Source organism: Lonchura striata, chromosome 8 (assembly GCF_046129695.1).
Source record: "Lonchura striata isolate bLonStr1 chromosome 8, bLonStr1.mat, whole genome shotgun sequence".
Lineage (NCBI taxonomy): Eukaryota > Metazoa > Chordata > Aves > Passeriformes > Estrildidae > Lonchura > Lonchura striata.
In genome coordinates, this window is record NC_134610.1 from 20,675,457 (window position 1) to 20,689,181 (window position 13,725).

General features: G+C 35.9%; 1 protein-coding gene across 7 annotated transcripts in view; it reads right to left on the bottom strand.

The window, feature by feature from the left end:
• The window catches only part of LOC110482898 (neurabin-1), a 36,968-nt gene that overhangs the window by 5,136 nt on the left and 18,107 nt on the right, over window positions 1-13,725 (bottom strand). For 5 of the 7 annotated variants that reach the window (XM_021552467.3, XM_021552466.3, XM_021552465.3 and 2 more), the window contains exons 10-17: window positions 13,075-13,171; window positions 12,808-12,994; window positions 11,845-11,996; window positions 10,710-11,043; window positions 8,777-8,861; window positions 8,123-8,194; window positions 7,455-7,650; window positions 2,995-3,111 (exon numbers count right to left, since the gene is read on the bottom strand). In XM_021552467.3, coding sequence (XP_021408142.2) covers window positions 2,995-3,111; window positions 7,455-7,650; window positions 8,123-8,194; window positions 8,777-8,861; window positions 10,710-11,043; window positions 11,845-11,996; window positions 12,808-12,994; window positions 13,075-13,171 — 1,240 coding nt within the window. Of the gene's footprint in view, window positions 1-1,068; window positions 3,112-7,454; window positions 7,651-8,122; window positions 8,195-8,776; window positions 8,862-10,709; window positions 11,044-11,844; window positions 11,997-12,807; window positions 12,995-13,074; window positions 13,172-13,725 lie in introns of those variants that run through there. The other 2 variants (XM_077785052.1, XM_021552469.3) reach the window with 2 other exon arrangements.

Here is a 13,725-nt window from a genome sequence, read left to right on the forward strand (position 1 = left end):
CTCCTTCTACTTCATATTGGTAAAACAGAACCCTAAAACCAGAAGTTGTAGCAACACCTGGAACCTGTGTTAAAACACAGACATCATCTCCTCACAGATATTTAATACTATAAAATTTGAATTTTTCACTACTACACTAGGGAAAGCACCTGTGACTATTTTTCAGAGTACAGGAAAGTGAAAACTGTAGAAGGGTAAGATGCAGAACACAAATTTTTGAGTAAGGATTATTGATCATTAAATAATACCTCTGCATCATTTTTGTTCTCAAATGTCCATTCAGAGGCAGAAGGAACATGCCAAGCTGTGTTTGTACACCTAAGTTAAGAGTCCCCAGAACAGTCAACACACACACAAGAAAGAGATCAGCTGCAAATTTAGAAAACAGAACTAAAACTACTTCTAGGTATGGAAGCATGAGAAAGTCATGTGCTCCTGCATAAAAATGCATGTGACTCAGAAATCCATAGAGATAAAAATACAAAGCCCAAGAAAACACCACTGCCATCATACCATTTAACATATTAAGAACATTAAAAGGATTACCCAGCTAGCTTGCTAACCATCTGTGAGTGAAGTGCCTCTACTGTAATTAGCTGGCTACTAACAACTGAACTCTCACCAGACAGCCATGTGCCCAAACTGCCTGTGAGCACCTGTCCAGCAGAGAGGCAGACTCCTCAGTGTCTACGAGCTAGGTCTCCAAGAGGTGTTTCTATCCAGTTTCCCAACAACTCCAGGATTTATAAGGCAGTGTGCAATAGCCCACTTCTCTGAGAGCTGGAGTTACACGGGCCAGGCTGGATCGATGGGCCAGACCAGGGGCATGAGGTTCAACATGACCAACTGCTGGGTCCTACAAACTGGCCACAACAGCCCCATGCAGTGCTACAGGCTGGGGACAGAGTGCTGGAAAGTGGCCAGTGGGAAAGGGCTTGGGGGTGATGGTAGACAGCAGCTGAACAAGAACCAGTGTGTGCCCAGGTGGCCAGGAAAGCCAGGGGCATCCCGGCCTGTATCAGAACAGTGTGACCAGCAGGACCAGGACAGTGATTGTCATGTACTCAGCACTGGTGAGGCCATACTTCAAGTGCTGTGTCCAGTTCTGGGCCCCTCCATTCAGAAAGGACACTGAGGTGCTGGAACAGGTCCAGAGAGGGGCAGTGAAGCTGGTGAAGGTTATGGAGCTCAAATCTCATGAGAGCAGCTGAGGGAGCTGGGGGTGTTTAGCCTGGAGATACTCAAGGGGACCTTATCACTCTCTACAACTCACTGGAAGGAGGGTGTAGCCATGTGGAGGGGGCAGCCTCTTCTCCCAGGTAACCAGTGACAAGAGGACACAGTCTTCACCAAGCCAGGTAAGATTCAGGTTGAAAATCAGGAAGACTATCTTCACAGAAAGGCTGATAAAACATTGGAATGGACTGCCCAGGGAGGTGGTGGAGTCCCTGGAGATGTTTAAGGAAAGACTGAACATGGCATTCAGTGCCATGGTCTAGTTGACAAGATGGTGTTCAAGTTCAGTCATAGGCTGGTCTTGATAATCTCAGAGTTTTCCAAACCCATCGATTCTGTGATTTGAAATACTCTACATTTCTGTAAGATTGATTACTTTTCCCTGACCTAGACTACAAACTTTGGAAAACTCCTAAGAATAGAACTACTTATTTTTCTTCCCATATACTGCTTTCCAGATGAGGAAACAGTTCAGAGTTTGTTCCTTGTTTTCCTCAGAGTAGACCCTTGATACACAATGTAATTACTGAAAAGATACAAACAGCTTTCACTGGTCATGCAAAACCAGGACAATAAGCAACATATGAACTAGACAGAACACTGGAGCTCATCCATAACAAAAAGAGGCTTAAATCATCACTTTACAAATGGACAATTAGTAACAAACTGATTTCATTTTAGCTTTAAAATCTGAAGTTTACTGAAAGTTTGTAATACTGATCAAAGAACAATATTCAAGAAGACATCTTCAATAAAGCCTTACAATTTATACTCCTTGAAAGTTTTAGAAATGCATATTCCATTAATGAAGCATTCCATTCAAAAAACTGCAGGGAGTATTTGGAAATATAGATAATTAACTGGAGTTCCTCTGGTTTTCATTAGATCCAAGACTATTATCTCCAAAAACACCTGCAAAACCTTAATCCACTACTACAACCTGTAAACTAGTTATATTATTTTTGACACCTCAGATGCTTATGTCAGTGAATTTATAAATTTGTTTGTAAGACTGCGCTGACTCTTTACATATTAGTAGGCTATTACAAGATTTTCACCAATGGCTGACTTAAGACAGCTAATAAAAATCCCATCACATTCATGAACCACCAGTCTGGCAAGCTCTCTAATTAATTTTACATAAGATAACGATGTTCTGTTTTTAATGAGTTTTCCTAAACTAAAGAATTTATTAAGATGTCTATCAGTAAAACACCAAATGAGACAATATCTCAGAATGCTACCAAAGAGTAGACTTTGGGCTTCAGCTGTAGCCAAAGGAGTTAGCTCTCCAGGGGAATGAACACACTTTCAGGTGTCTAATTTCTACCTATATATCAGAACCACCATGTTCTGACTGCTTTCATTTTTTCTTTTGTTTTATTGATATGAAATTTTTTTATAAAACAAAACTGCACAAGATGTGAAGTCAAGGTCAAAAATGTTGCAGTTTTCATTCACCCAGGAAGCTGCTTTAAATTAGTGGAACAGAACAGCGTTATATTTAAAACTAAAAACTTTGATTTGATCAGTCAGTTCATTCAGATTTTTTATGATGTAACTAGGATCAGAGCACACAGGCTGATGTGTCATCCACTAGTGCATGTCCTTAGTTCATTTAGATTCTTTACAGTGCTCTTCAACATTCAAATATGGAACAGACATCTAGTTTCACATTACACACATCTGTTTCTATTAAACATGCTGTAGTGTGAACAACAACATCAACAACACACATATACACACTTTGAAACTCACCTCATTTGAAGAGAAGGTTAAAGTGTGTGAACGACCTGACAGATTTGGTTCTGTCACTAACCCTGAAAGTTCACAACTTGGCTTGCTATGGTATGTATCATCTATGACAATTCTACTCTGCAAACAAGTGGAAATAATGTTTTATTAACTCACTTCTTGGAAAAGCAGGTCATTAGGTGACATTCTAGTAATTCTGATTTTTGGTTTAAAAAAATAGTATGACTCAGTTACCTTTAGAACACATATGAAATGTACTAACTATATCAAGCATCTGACTTGTTTTTGATAAACTTCTGAATTCAGAAACGCAGTAACAGATTTAAAGCAATATCCCCAATAAGAGCAACTGGTGCAGAGAATTGGTCATAACCAGAAATGGTGTTAGAATACACAAGTGCATCAGTCACTTTTTTAGCAGGCATACCACACTGTGGGAGAAGCAGTTTAAAATGCATTTATTTGACTTATTCATTAATTCATTAAAGTGAAACCTCCACAAACACTATGAATGTGTTTCAGAAGGTAGCACTCTGTTGATTCCCTTGATTTCCAACTCATACTGTGACCTTGAAAATGTTTTTCGGTAGTGAGTGAAAAATAATTTTGCCAAAACCATGCCTCGAAATTTTGCCTTTCTAAAAGTTTATGTCTCAGCACTACTCTTTGCTGCCTACAAACAGTACATAATTATTTACCAGTAATTTCTCTAATGTTCTCTAAGTCTCTACTCTAATTGCACTTTGTAAGGATGCCATACCACATCCCTATGTGTGTAAATAACCTGAAATCTTAAATTAAGTTGATCTCAAGGATATTTTTCTCCAGTTAGTTATGCTTGTATAAGAAAACTACATTTTTGCAGTTACTTTCATTTAGCACTTCTGTATGTGTGTTCTGATTTCAGTTTCACCTGAACTCTCAGTTTTCTGGAATATTCTATTTTTGTTTTTTAAGTGCACTCCCTTATATTCTAAATTATTGATACATATTTTCAGCCTTAAAAACACCTCACCAAAGCTCAAGAAAAAAGTCATCACCACCACAGCACAACAAACATAAAACCTCAAACCACAACTTGACTTTTCTGGCTACCTCTGTGTAGCACTTTTCTTGAATGAGAAATGGTGTTCTATTTATCATGTAGATTATTTTATCAATTACATTAAATGTTAGGGTCTTCTTCAGTCTTTCAGATGTAATAATTATTACCAGAAACAGCTGAATATTTTTTCCATCAACCTATTCTCAAATTACCTTCAACCCAAGGTGAAAATCTAAGAGCTTTTCTTTTAGCCACCCTCAGTTCACTCTTTCTACCCTTACAGAGAAAATCAGGAATAACTCAGACAAACAAAACGAGAAGATACAGTAATAAAAACACAGCCAAAAGTAATGCATCTGAGCACCAGTTGTAATGCTTCCTCCTCCCCCTCCTCCTAATCAGTTATAGAAATAATTTCCTTTTAAGCACTTAGAGCCAGTTGCAAAGATTTTTGATCTTGAATAGCATAGAATTTGGACAGAAGAGGTTTCACAGGTACTAGGATATAGTTTATACCACACTGTTCTTCCTTACACTGAAAATGAGACTGCATACATACTTACAGAAGCTAAGTAGTATTCTGGAAAAACAATGAGTATAAACACCCTGTATGTGTGTCTATTGTATCAGAAAATGGGACAGATTTACATTAAGGGACTAATTTAAGAACTGTCTGAAAGCACATAGGATTTTAGTTCCTGTGTTTCTTGTTTTCACAAGGATCAAGAAGTTGACTAACTACTTTGTCAAACAGTAGGTTTAAAACTAACTTCAGAACAATTTTAAGAAAATAAAAACATTTCAAGTGTAGTAACTTTCAGAGGCAAATTTTGCAAAACCAGAAACCAGGGAAAAACAAACCTAATTCTATTCCTTATATCATCAGTGCTAAAACACAACTACAAAAATTATACATGATGCATAGGACTCAGTTCCACAGAGATTTTTACATGACAAAGTTCCTATTTTAGGCTTTCTACTTTTACCTCTTGTTTGAGGAATGCTGTCACACGATCAATGGGATACTACAAACATAAAAAGAATACATTCTATTGCTATATATCTATTGCTTTATTTATAAATTTATATATATATTTATATATTTATAAATTTTGAGTTGATATCAACAAAAAGGAGAATTCTTCCCTTGAATTCTGGGAAGATGACTTTGTCCCTTGCTTTTATATTGTTTTAGTAACAAGACTCACTTCTGAGTGGTCAAGCATATTTCTTTGTCAGTTTTAATGTATTTTCACAGCAAAAAAAGCCAAAGCCTTGTTACTGTACAAATGTAATTATCAACCCTAAATTAAGATCTATAACAATTAATCATTCATTTGAAGCAGCAACCACTTCAGGTTACCATGTTTACAAAAGACTGCAAACATTGCAAAGTGAAAACAGTCTGACTTTGGAGAGGAAAAGTATGATTTTATGATTAATGAATATCTAAGAATCTGTTCTTCAATGGGATCAACTTTCTACCATTTCACAAAGCAGGAAAATAGCTGGAGACTTGCATAATCTTCCAGCTGCTGGTTTGCAACTGGAACTACGAAAGAGAGCACAAAACAACAATTACATACTGGAGCATGAGAAAGAAACAAAAAACCCCAAACCAGTAGGCAAGAAACCAGCTGGAAGGTTGAAGCAGTAATCATCTTGGGAAGTATAGTCCAGTAAGAAGAAAAGACTATTACTTCAGAACAATGTGGAAAGGAAGAGAGCATTCCAATCTGGTAACATCTGTACCTTTTTGATTGCCAAAAGTAGGTGTATATGGTAGGTATATGAAAACTTCAAGAGCTGCTTAAGCACATTATGGGTGCTTAGAGTAGAAATGCAGCAGTGGGACTTTTACTATGCTTACAAAACTTATTTAAATCAGATAGGAGCAATGAAAAGGGGACCAATGGGTTCCTCTGAATCCATGATTTTGAAAGACAAACCCACTGGTTGCTTATCTATAGAGTAAACACCTCTTCATAGCTTTGCTACAGCCTATTAGAAGACCAACTACAGCCTATCAAGAGACCAGCCTATTTAACCATGCATTCCTATTTAATCAAAAATTGTATCCAAGTATATGCATATATCTTCCAAATTCTTGGGTTATTTACAAAAATATCTTTTGGCCACTGCAGGCTCCAAGAAAAGCAACCAGTGCAGGAGCTGTAAATACACAAGACTGATGCACACTGGGCAGCATTTTGTGAGGTACTATTCTACTTCGGAGATTAAAAAATTCCTACTCTTATTAAGTTCCTGCATTATAATAAGGATTGTATGGTTCTAAAACCGCTTTCCATACTTTTTAAAAACTATGTATGCAGACAATTTACTACTATCACAGGGACTGTAGGTTTACACTAGTGAAACAAAATATTTTAAAAAGGTACTATAACAGCGTTTTAGTGCAATTGCCATCTGGAAACACGGAAAGCAAACTTGCAATCCGCAATCTCTGCAAAATATCAGTGACTTCATGAATTACAACCTGGCAAGTTTCTCTTCCATATATACAACTCATTCCTTTCTAACGCACAGAAGAAAAGCAAAACATGAAGGTGTATTTTAGCCACCTAAAGTGAAGAAAAAGTGTGAAACACAAGAATAAATCCCCTTACTCAAATGATTGCAATTCCCAATTTGACAAAATCCAAAGGAAATGAAAATATAGTCAGTAAAATTGCTGGGAACAGTGTTAAATTGAAAAAGGTTTTACCAAATATTCAGACAACACACACATTACACCTTTTAGTTTCTAAAGCTGTTTCTTTCAAATAGTTTAAAATCTTAAGAGGGTAACTATGGTTATAGATTGAACTGTGTAGCCTCACTCTTAATATCTGATGAAAAGGCTCTAAATTATTAGATTATTAGCTACTCAGAAACCTGGAAGAAAGTGTTCTATAGATGTGCTTCCTAGCTTTTAAGACTACATTTGTTAATGAAAACTAGGATACTATCTTCCTGCACCTGTCTGGTACTCCAACCCCACATTCCAGTACAGTAAGAGCTGGCTGGCCAACTGTTTGGACAGCTGACCTCTATTTATGCACAATTCCTCCGTGAACTAGTCTGGAAAACAGATTAGACTTTTAACACTATGCTTTCCTGAAACTAGCATTACTTTTAGCATTACCAACTAGTGAAAAAGCATGCCCTATGATTCTTCCTTAAATGCTACTTCAGCTTGAATAGCCTCTACTGATGCTTCAGCTGAAGAAGGGAACAGGAGCACTCACACAATTCCTGCTTGTAAGAGCTGTAGTATCTCAAACTTCTCCAGCAATGTTTGTAAGAGGTGATGTGGTCAAGGACTAAGTCATTAGGCTTCCACACACTAATCACTGATATTTTTACTTTATCAAGATGCAACACTTAAATATTCAAAGCATAAATTAGTAATCTTTACCTTGCTTCTGTTCTTGTCTTGACCATGCTCACAACCATCCTGCCCACTCTGAGTAACCTGCAGACTGCTACTTGAAACCTGAGGCTCTTTGTGGCTGTCTCCAAACCAAGAGAAAGGCATGCAAGTAGGAACAGGGGAATCTGAATCTGATGCAGATAGATTGTTGCCAGAGTCATCCAAAAGTTCTCGGGAGCCTCTGAGATAAGCAGATGAGATTCTGTTTAAAGAATGGCAAAAAACTGCATACCATTCCTCATATACACAACCACCGCGTAAAAACAAGAACTAATTCAAAACACACCACTTACTTTTACCAGTTTCACAGCACAACTGCTACTTGAAATGAAAACTGATACTTGTCTTTAAATATTCATGCAAAATAATGAGTTATATAATGTCGCATATTTTTGCAGTATTTCACACAATAATTTCAAAAAATTGCTAACTTAATTTACTCAACATTCATCTTCCTAAGCAAAATACAGTTTTAATGTTGTCTCCTATACCCTCTTCTGGGAGATTAGAAGCTCATCTCTGTATCATTAAATCTTCACAGAATTTTGCAACTGAATGTAACAGGATCAAACATTAATGACAATTTTAAAGAAATCCTTAAGTTACAAATTTTAGGAATGCAGCATGTATGTATAAACTAACAAAAGAACTACCTGCTATCCAGAGAACCTCTTAGATTTTCTTTTTCTTGCTTCTTACCCTTGCCCCCAGATTTCCGCAATCCACTGAAGTGAAAAAAACACAAATTGAATAAAGCACTTACATTTACATTTCTTTAAATCGGCAAGTTAGTTTTCACATTGACATCAACAGTTACATAAAGCCACATTTATACTGATACACAAAGCATAGTTTTGCAGATTATGCACGCAATTAAAGAAGTTCTGGCACTCATATTCTATTTAAGAAGCATGGCACTACCTTTTAAGAGCCACAGATAACCAAAATAAATACAGAAAATGTCTAAAGAAGCTTAGCATATAGTGGATACAACCAGGAGGAAAACCACAGTTTTATTGCTACATTAATGCTCCTAAGCAAAGCACAGCAACTTGAACAAAGTCACTAACTACATTAGCAGTGTGTGAAATCAGCTGATTTTTATCTTATACACTATGTTGCATTTATTGCACTACCAGCCTAAGTCTTTAATGTTAGCTGGCTTCAACAAGCTTTACCCCATCTTCAAAGGTGTTATGAAGTAGCATTACTGGACTCCTCTACACTGTTTTATTTAGAGAACATAATATTCTCAAAAATAACACAGAACAACACTTATTTCCAAAGGAACACATGTAAAATCTTACCCAAAATCTGGAAATCTCCTTTTGGACTTCCCTGATGGAATTCCTTCATTTGTTTCTGCTGTCTTGTCTTCATTTTTCCTTTCTTCTGTTTTTCATAGAGAGGTGAAAAATAAAAATGTTGTTGTAAAAATACCTGCAATTTTCAGCTACTAATGATGATGCTTGTGAGTCAGATACTAAGACCTGGGTGACAGTGTTAGAACTCCCATTCTCACACGCAGATAATAACTGAAAATACTACAGCCATATCAGCCAGCCTAAGTTATTTTCTGTGGCATCCTCCCCTCATTCTGTCTGTACCAGGCCATTGAAAAATGGCAACATAACAGTTGCTGACAACTACTCAAAAATATTCCTTTTGATAAAGAGTACTTCTATACTGTCTACAAAAAGGTAAAAATTACCACAGTATTTTGCTCTAATGAATGACAAAGAAAAGTTAGTTTATGGCAGGTTTAGAAAAAATAACTCTTTCTTTTGCAAAATGTCAACTTCAAAACATACAACCACCATATATAACCATATATATGTATGAGATATAGCATTTAGTATTTCTCTATTACTATCGAAGTATTAGAGATGCTCCTCTAATATTATTTTTGGCTCAGTAGCTAATCCAGGCCAGTGGCTGCAAACATGGGCTACGAGCTGCCAGCTCCACAAGGTGTGCCTAACCAACATGATGGTCAGCACCTGGAGAGCAGACAGCTCCTGACAAGCTGAATGGCTTACTGAAAATGGCATACAAACTGTGACTATTCTGAAGAAACAACTGGGACTTTGAAGCTCCTCCAAGATTCTTATTTTCAAAACTGGAATACAACCTCTTAGGATGCAATTTTTTGCCAAAATCCTGTTTAGTACACAAAACTGAGATCAACTACCCATCACTCCATCAGCAAATAACCATTATATATTTCAGGAAGGATTAACTCAAAGCTTACATACCCGACAGTCAGGATAGTCAAGAGCTTACCCCCTTTTTTTTGCATATGTAATCAGTAGTTTCCGATGAACATTAGAACTTTAGCTCATTAGTTAAGCACTCTTTCTAAATATATAACATCCAATAAATTATAACTACAGTTAAACTGGTAATTTTTCCTATCAACTTGAATACAAAACTAGAAGAATTACTTTTAATACTGACATTTGTTTCCACCTCTGTTTCCAGACGTAGTATTATAAGGAAGGAGGTAATTTCTTAAACACAGCACAGTAGGTTAAAATACAGACTGATACATGAATGGATGAAATATACAGAAAAAAATTTACAATGCTTCTGTCATCACAAAAAAAAAACTATAGAAAAGAAAGCAAAATCACAGATATATTAGGTATGTGTCTTAATAAGTGGGGCTTTTTTTAAGACTATTTTTGTTTGAGACTTTATAGAAACACAGAAAATAAGGACAGTATAAAACAAATCCTGTTTCAGGGTATTAAAACAATGGTTTTGCCTGAGCTGTAGGGCAAAGACAGCAAGTCATCTGTCTTTATACATTTGTACTAGCTGATTACAGAAAATACCAAACATTTAAAAGATTATATTAGATCCCTTTTTCAATTATTCATAAGAAAAATGCCAACTATTCCTTTCAAATAATGACTAGTAGTGACTAGGCTGATTACAATATCTTTAACCATCTTCTAGTGACAAATATCCTAAGAGGGCAGGATGAGTAATGCAGTAATTTCCACAATACTCAGAATCTGTATCTTGTTTAAACACTCGCATAATGTCTGGAAGCACAAAGCCAACAATGAATTTTTCTAGGAATCAGGAAATCCATCAGACTTACTCTTGAATACAATCACACTTATGAGGCTTAATGTTTTGCAATAATGTATTAGAACCTTTCCTGATTACATCAAAAAGATGTACAACTTCAACCCCAAAGAATTAAAATAATAATAAACCCTTCAGCCTTACCCTTGGCTTCTTTCCCTTTCCCTTTTGCTTCTCTTTGCTTAACATTCTTGAGATACCCTTGAGGGGAATTTGGAGTCATCCCTTCAGGAGGAGGTGAATGAGTGGTGGTTGTGCTATTTTCGTTGTTTGGTTTGTGTACTGGAGAAGAGTGTGTGGAAGCAGAAGGACTTGACTCTAGAGGACTTTCTGTGCTTTCTCTTTTCTCAGGCTTTTCACTCTTTCGATCTGTGTCATCCAGGCATGGGAGAGGTAATTTTTCACTTGTTTCTAAGGTCTTAGTTAGGTACATAGTGGAAGATTCTCTGTTGAGAACACTGTCTTCTGAATCCTCATCCTTAAATAAATTTAAAAGTTATTTTATGATAAACATGACATATACTCATTTATTATCTGTTCTTTTACCAGGGTGGAAGGATGTGCTAAGCAAATTTCCTTAGTTCAGGAAAATTTCTGAACTTACATACTTGTGGATACCATCTGAACCACATGAATCTGATTTAAAGGCTGTTAGCCACCTCTATACACATCTTTCTGCACATCCCAAGTAATATTTTCCTAGCCAAATCAGAAATATTCTGGTACACTTTAGCCATTCCAATTCAATGTGGCGAGTTTGCAGTCTCACTGAATTAGTTCAGTGTCCTCCTTCCATGACAGGCTCTCTCATATATTGACTATACCTCAATTCTTCACTTGTTTTCCAAGAGAACATTCTACTGGTACACTTCTTGTGAATTCAATTGATGACTTATGGAATAATGAAGCATTTCAGAACTCTTTAGTTTGAAGAAATTTGGTAACTAACTTGTTCCAGATGAAGCCATAACAAGATAAATCAGTATATTTCACAACATATCACTGCATCAAAATCTTTCAGCAAGCAGAAGTAGCACAGAACAAGCTCACATAGTTATTTGCTAACTTTAAATTAACTGTGCCACAAAAACACACTGGAGTTCACATGTATGTTATGAACCCTAAAAGGTTTTTTATTTGATGCAGCATAAAACGACGTTGCTTTGGCACAGCCTGAATGAAGCATGGAGAACACTTACAATTGCAAATAAAGACAAAACCCAACATATGCTCAGTATCCAGAGTGCATGATTATCAATGTCAGTACCAGTGTCAGTACCTGTAGATTTGCAATCTGTTGTCCACACCCAAGAGATTCTTTCAGCTTTGATCGAGACGGTGGCTGGCGTTTTACTTTCAAAGCAAGCTGAGCTTTTGCTTTGTGGGCACTGGTGTCTAATCTGGGAGTATCCCCAACAAAAGCATCAAAATCTGCAACAAACACATTAAAAAAGTAAACAAAAAACCCAGCAAAAACTGGTACACAAGTTTACCAACCCACTGTCTAGAAAAATATTCAGAATATAAGTCAGAATTATTCTACCTGTTAACCATTACAGTATGAAAATACTTTTTATATTATACTGCACTATTTTATATATTGCATTAGCAATTTCTATTTAATTTGAAATATACTTCTACTCAACTCCTTCAATTAAAAAATAATAAAATCCAACAGAATATAATTGTCTTATGGATTGAGAACTGAATTCTGTTCTAAAATTGATGAAAATTTGTGCCCCAGATGTGCTTTCCTAACATCATTCTGTAGGATAGAAAGCCTTTACAAAATAAGAATTTACCAAGTATTTTAAAAATGTCATTCTCATTTGAACCTCCATCTGATATTTTGTAACATTCTGTACATAAAATTATGAGACAAAAAAATCATAGCAAGTTTACAGCAAATTACAGCTTGAAACATATGGGATTTCAACTGACATATCTCAGTGTTTTAGTCCCACTATTAATTTCATTAACAGAGAATCTGAAGAACAGTTAAAATAGTTGTGGGAAAGAGGAGATGGATGGAGAGACAACACTTAAGAAATAAATTACAACTATACTGAAAATGCTGGGGGAACCTAAACTCAAGTATCCACATGGACTCAGCTAAAACATTCACTTAGTCAGTATGGAACAGCAAACACTTCACTTCTCTTAACAACAAAAAAACCCACTATATATACAACTCCTCCTAACTTTCCTTAAGTGCAAATAAAAAATACTACAATCTACTTACCAGAAATCAGCACGTCTAGAGAATTTATTCTTTCTTCTATTGACCTGGTTTCTTTTTCATTGTCTTCTTTTATCTTTGACTCATTAGATTGGCCTGGACTTTGACAGTCACCATCCAATAAACTGGCACCTTCAAACACATAAGGCATTTTCTCATATGCTTTTAATTTATTTTCAAGCTCTGAAATCTGCAATAATTAAAATTCAGAAATGAGATACAAATCTCCAAAAATGCAGACGTTTATTTCAAAATATAATAATGCTTTACTTTTTCCTGATAAATTTTCAGTTGTTCTGCATATTTCTGGTCTCTCTCTTCAAGTAGCTTTGAATGATCTTCTTCTTTCTTCATAAATTCTATTTCTCTGGTGAAAGAAACATATACATGTCTATGAAGTAGTAATATACAGAAATATAGAAAAATATGTTAAACAGAAATATGCACAATTGCATTTACTAAAAAGCATTCCATTAGTGAATGGTGACAAAAATCAATCTGCAAGGTGTAACTGATCCATTAATCTTATAGTGTCATAAAATGACATATTTATTGGTATGCTTCTACTGTCTTCAAAAGAAAATACAGATGACTTATTTACTCTGCGCAGAAAAGGATGCATGGCAATACTTTTTCTGCAAAGTTACAACTATCTCTCATTTTAAAAGTGGCGAGTTGCATATGCATAAGTCTGAAATACATGCACGACTCCAATCATTACATCTTACTTTCTTCCACAGAGATACATGCACACACAGAGTATGTTTTCCTTCCAAAAGCTATGGCAAAATTCTGTTGCAAAATAAACTGCATTTCAAGTTTCTACTTGGTTCATCCTACAGCAATTGCAATGGCTGGGTTTTTACAAAAAAGAAACAATGACTACAAGAAGGAAACAAAAATTAAAGCTGTTTTTGCCTG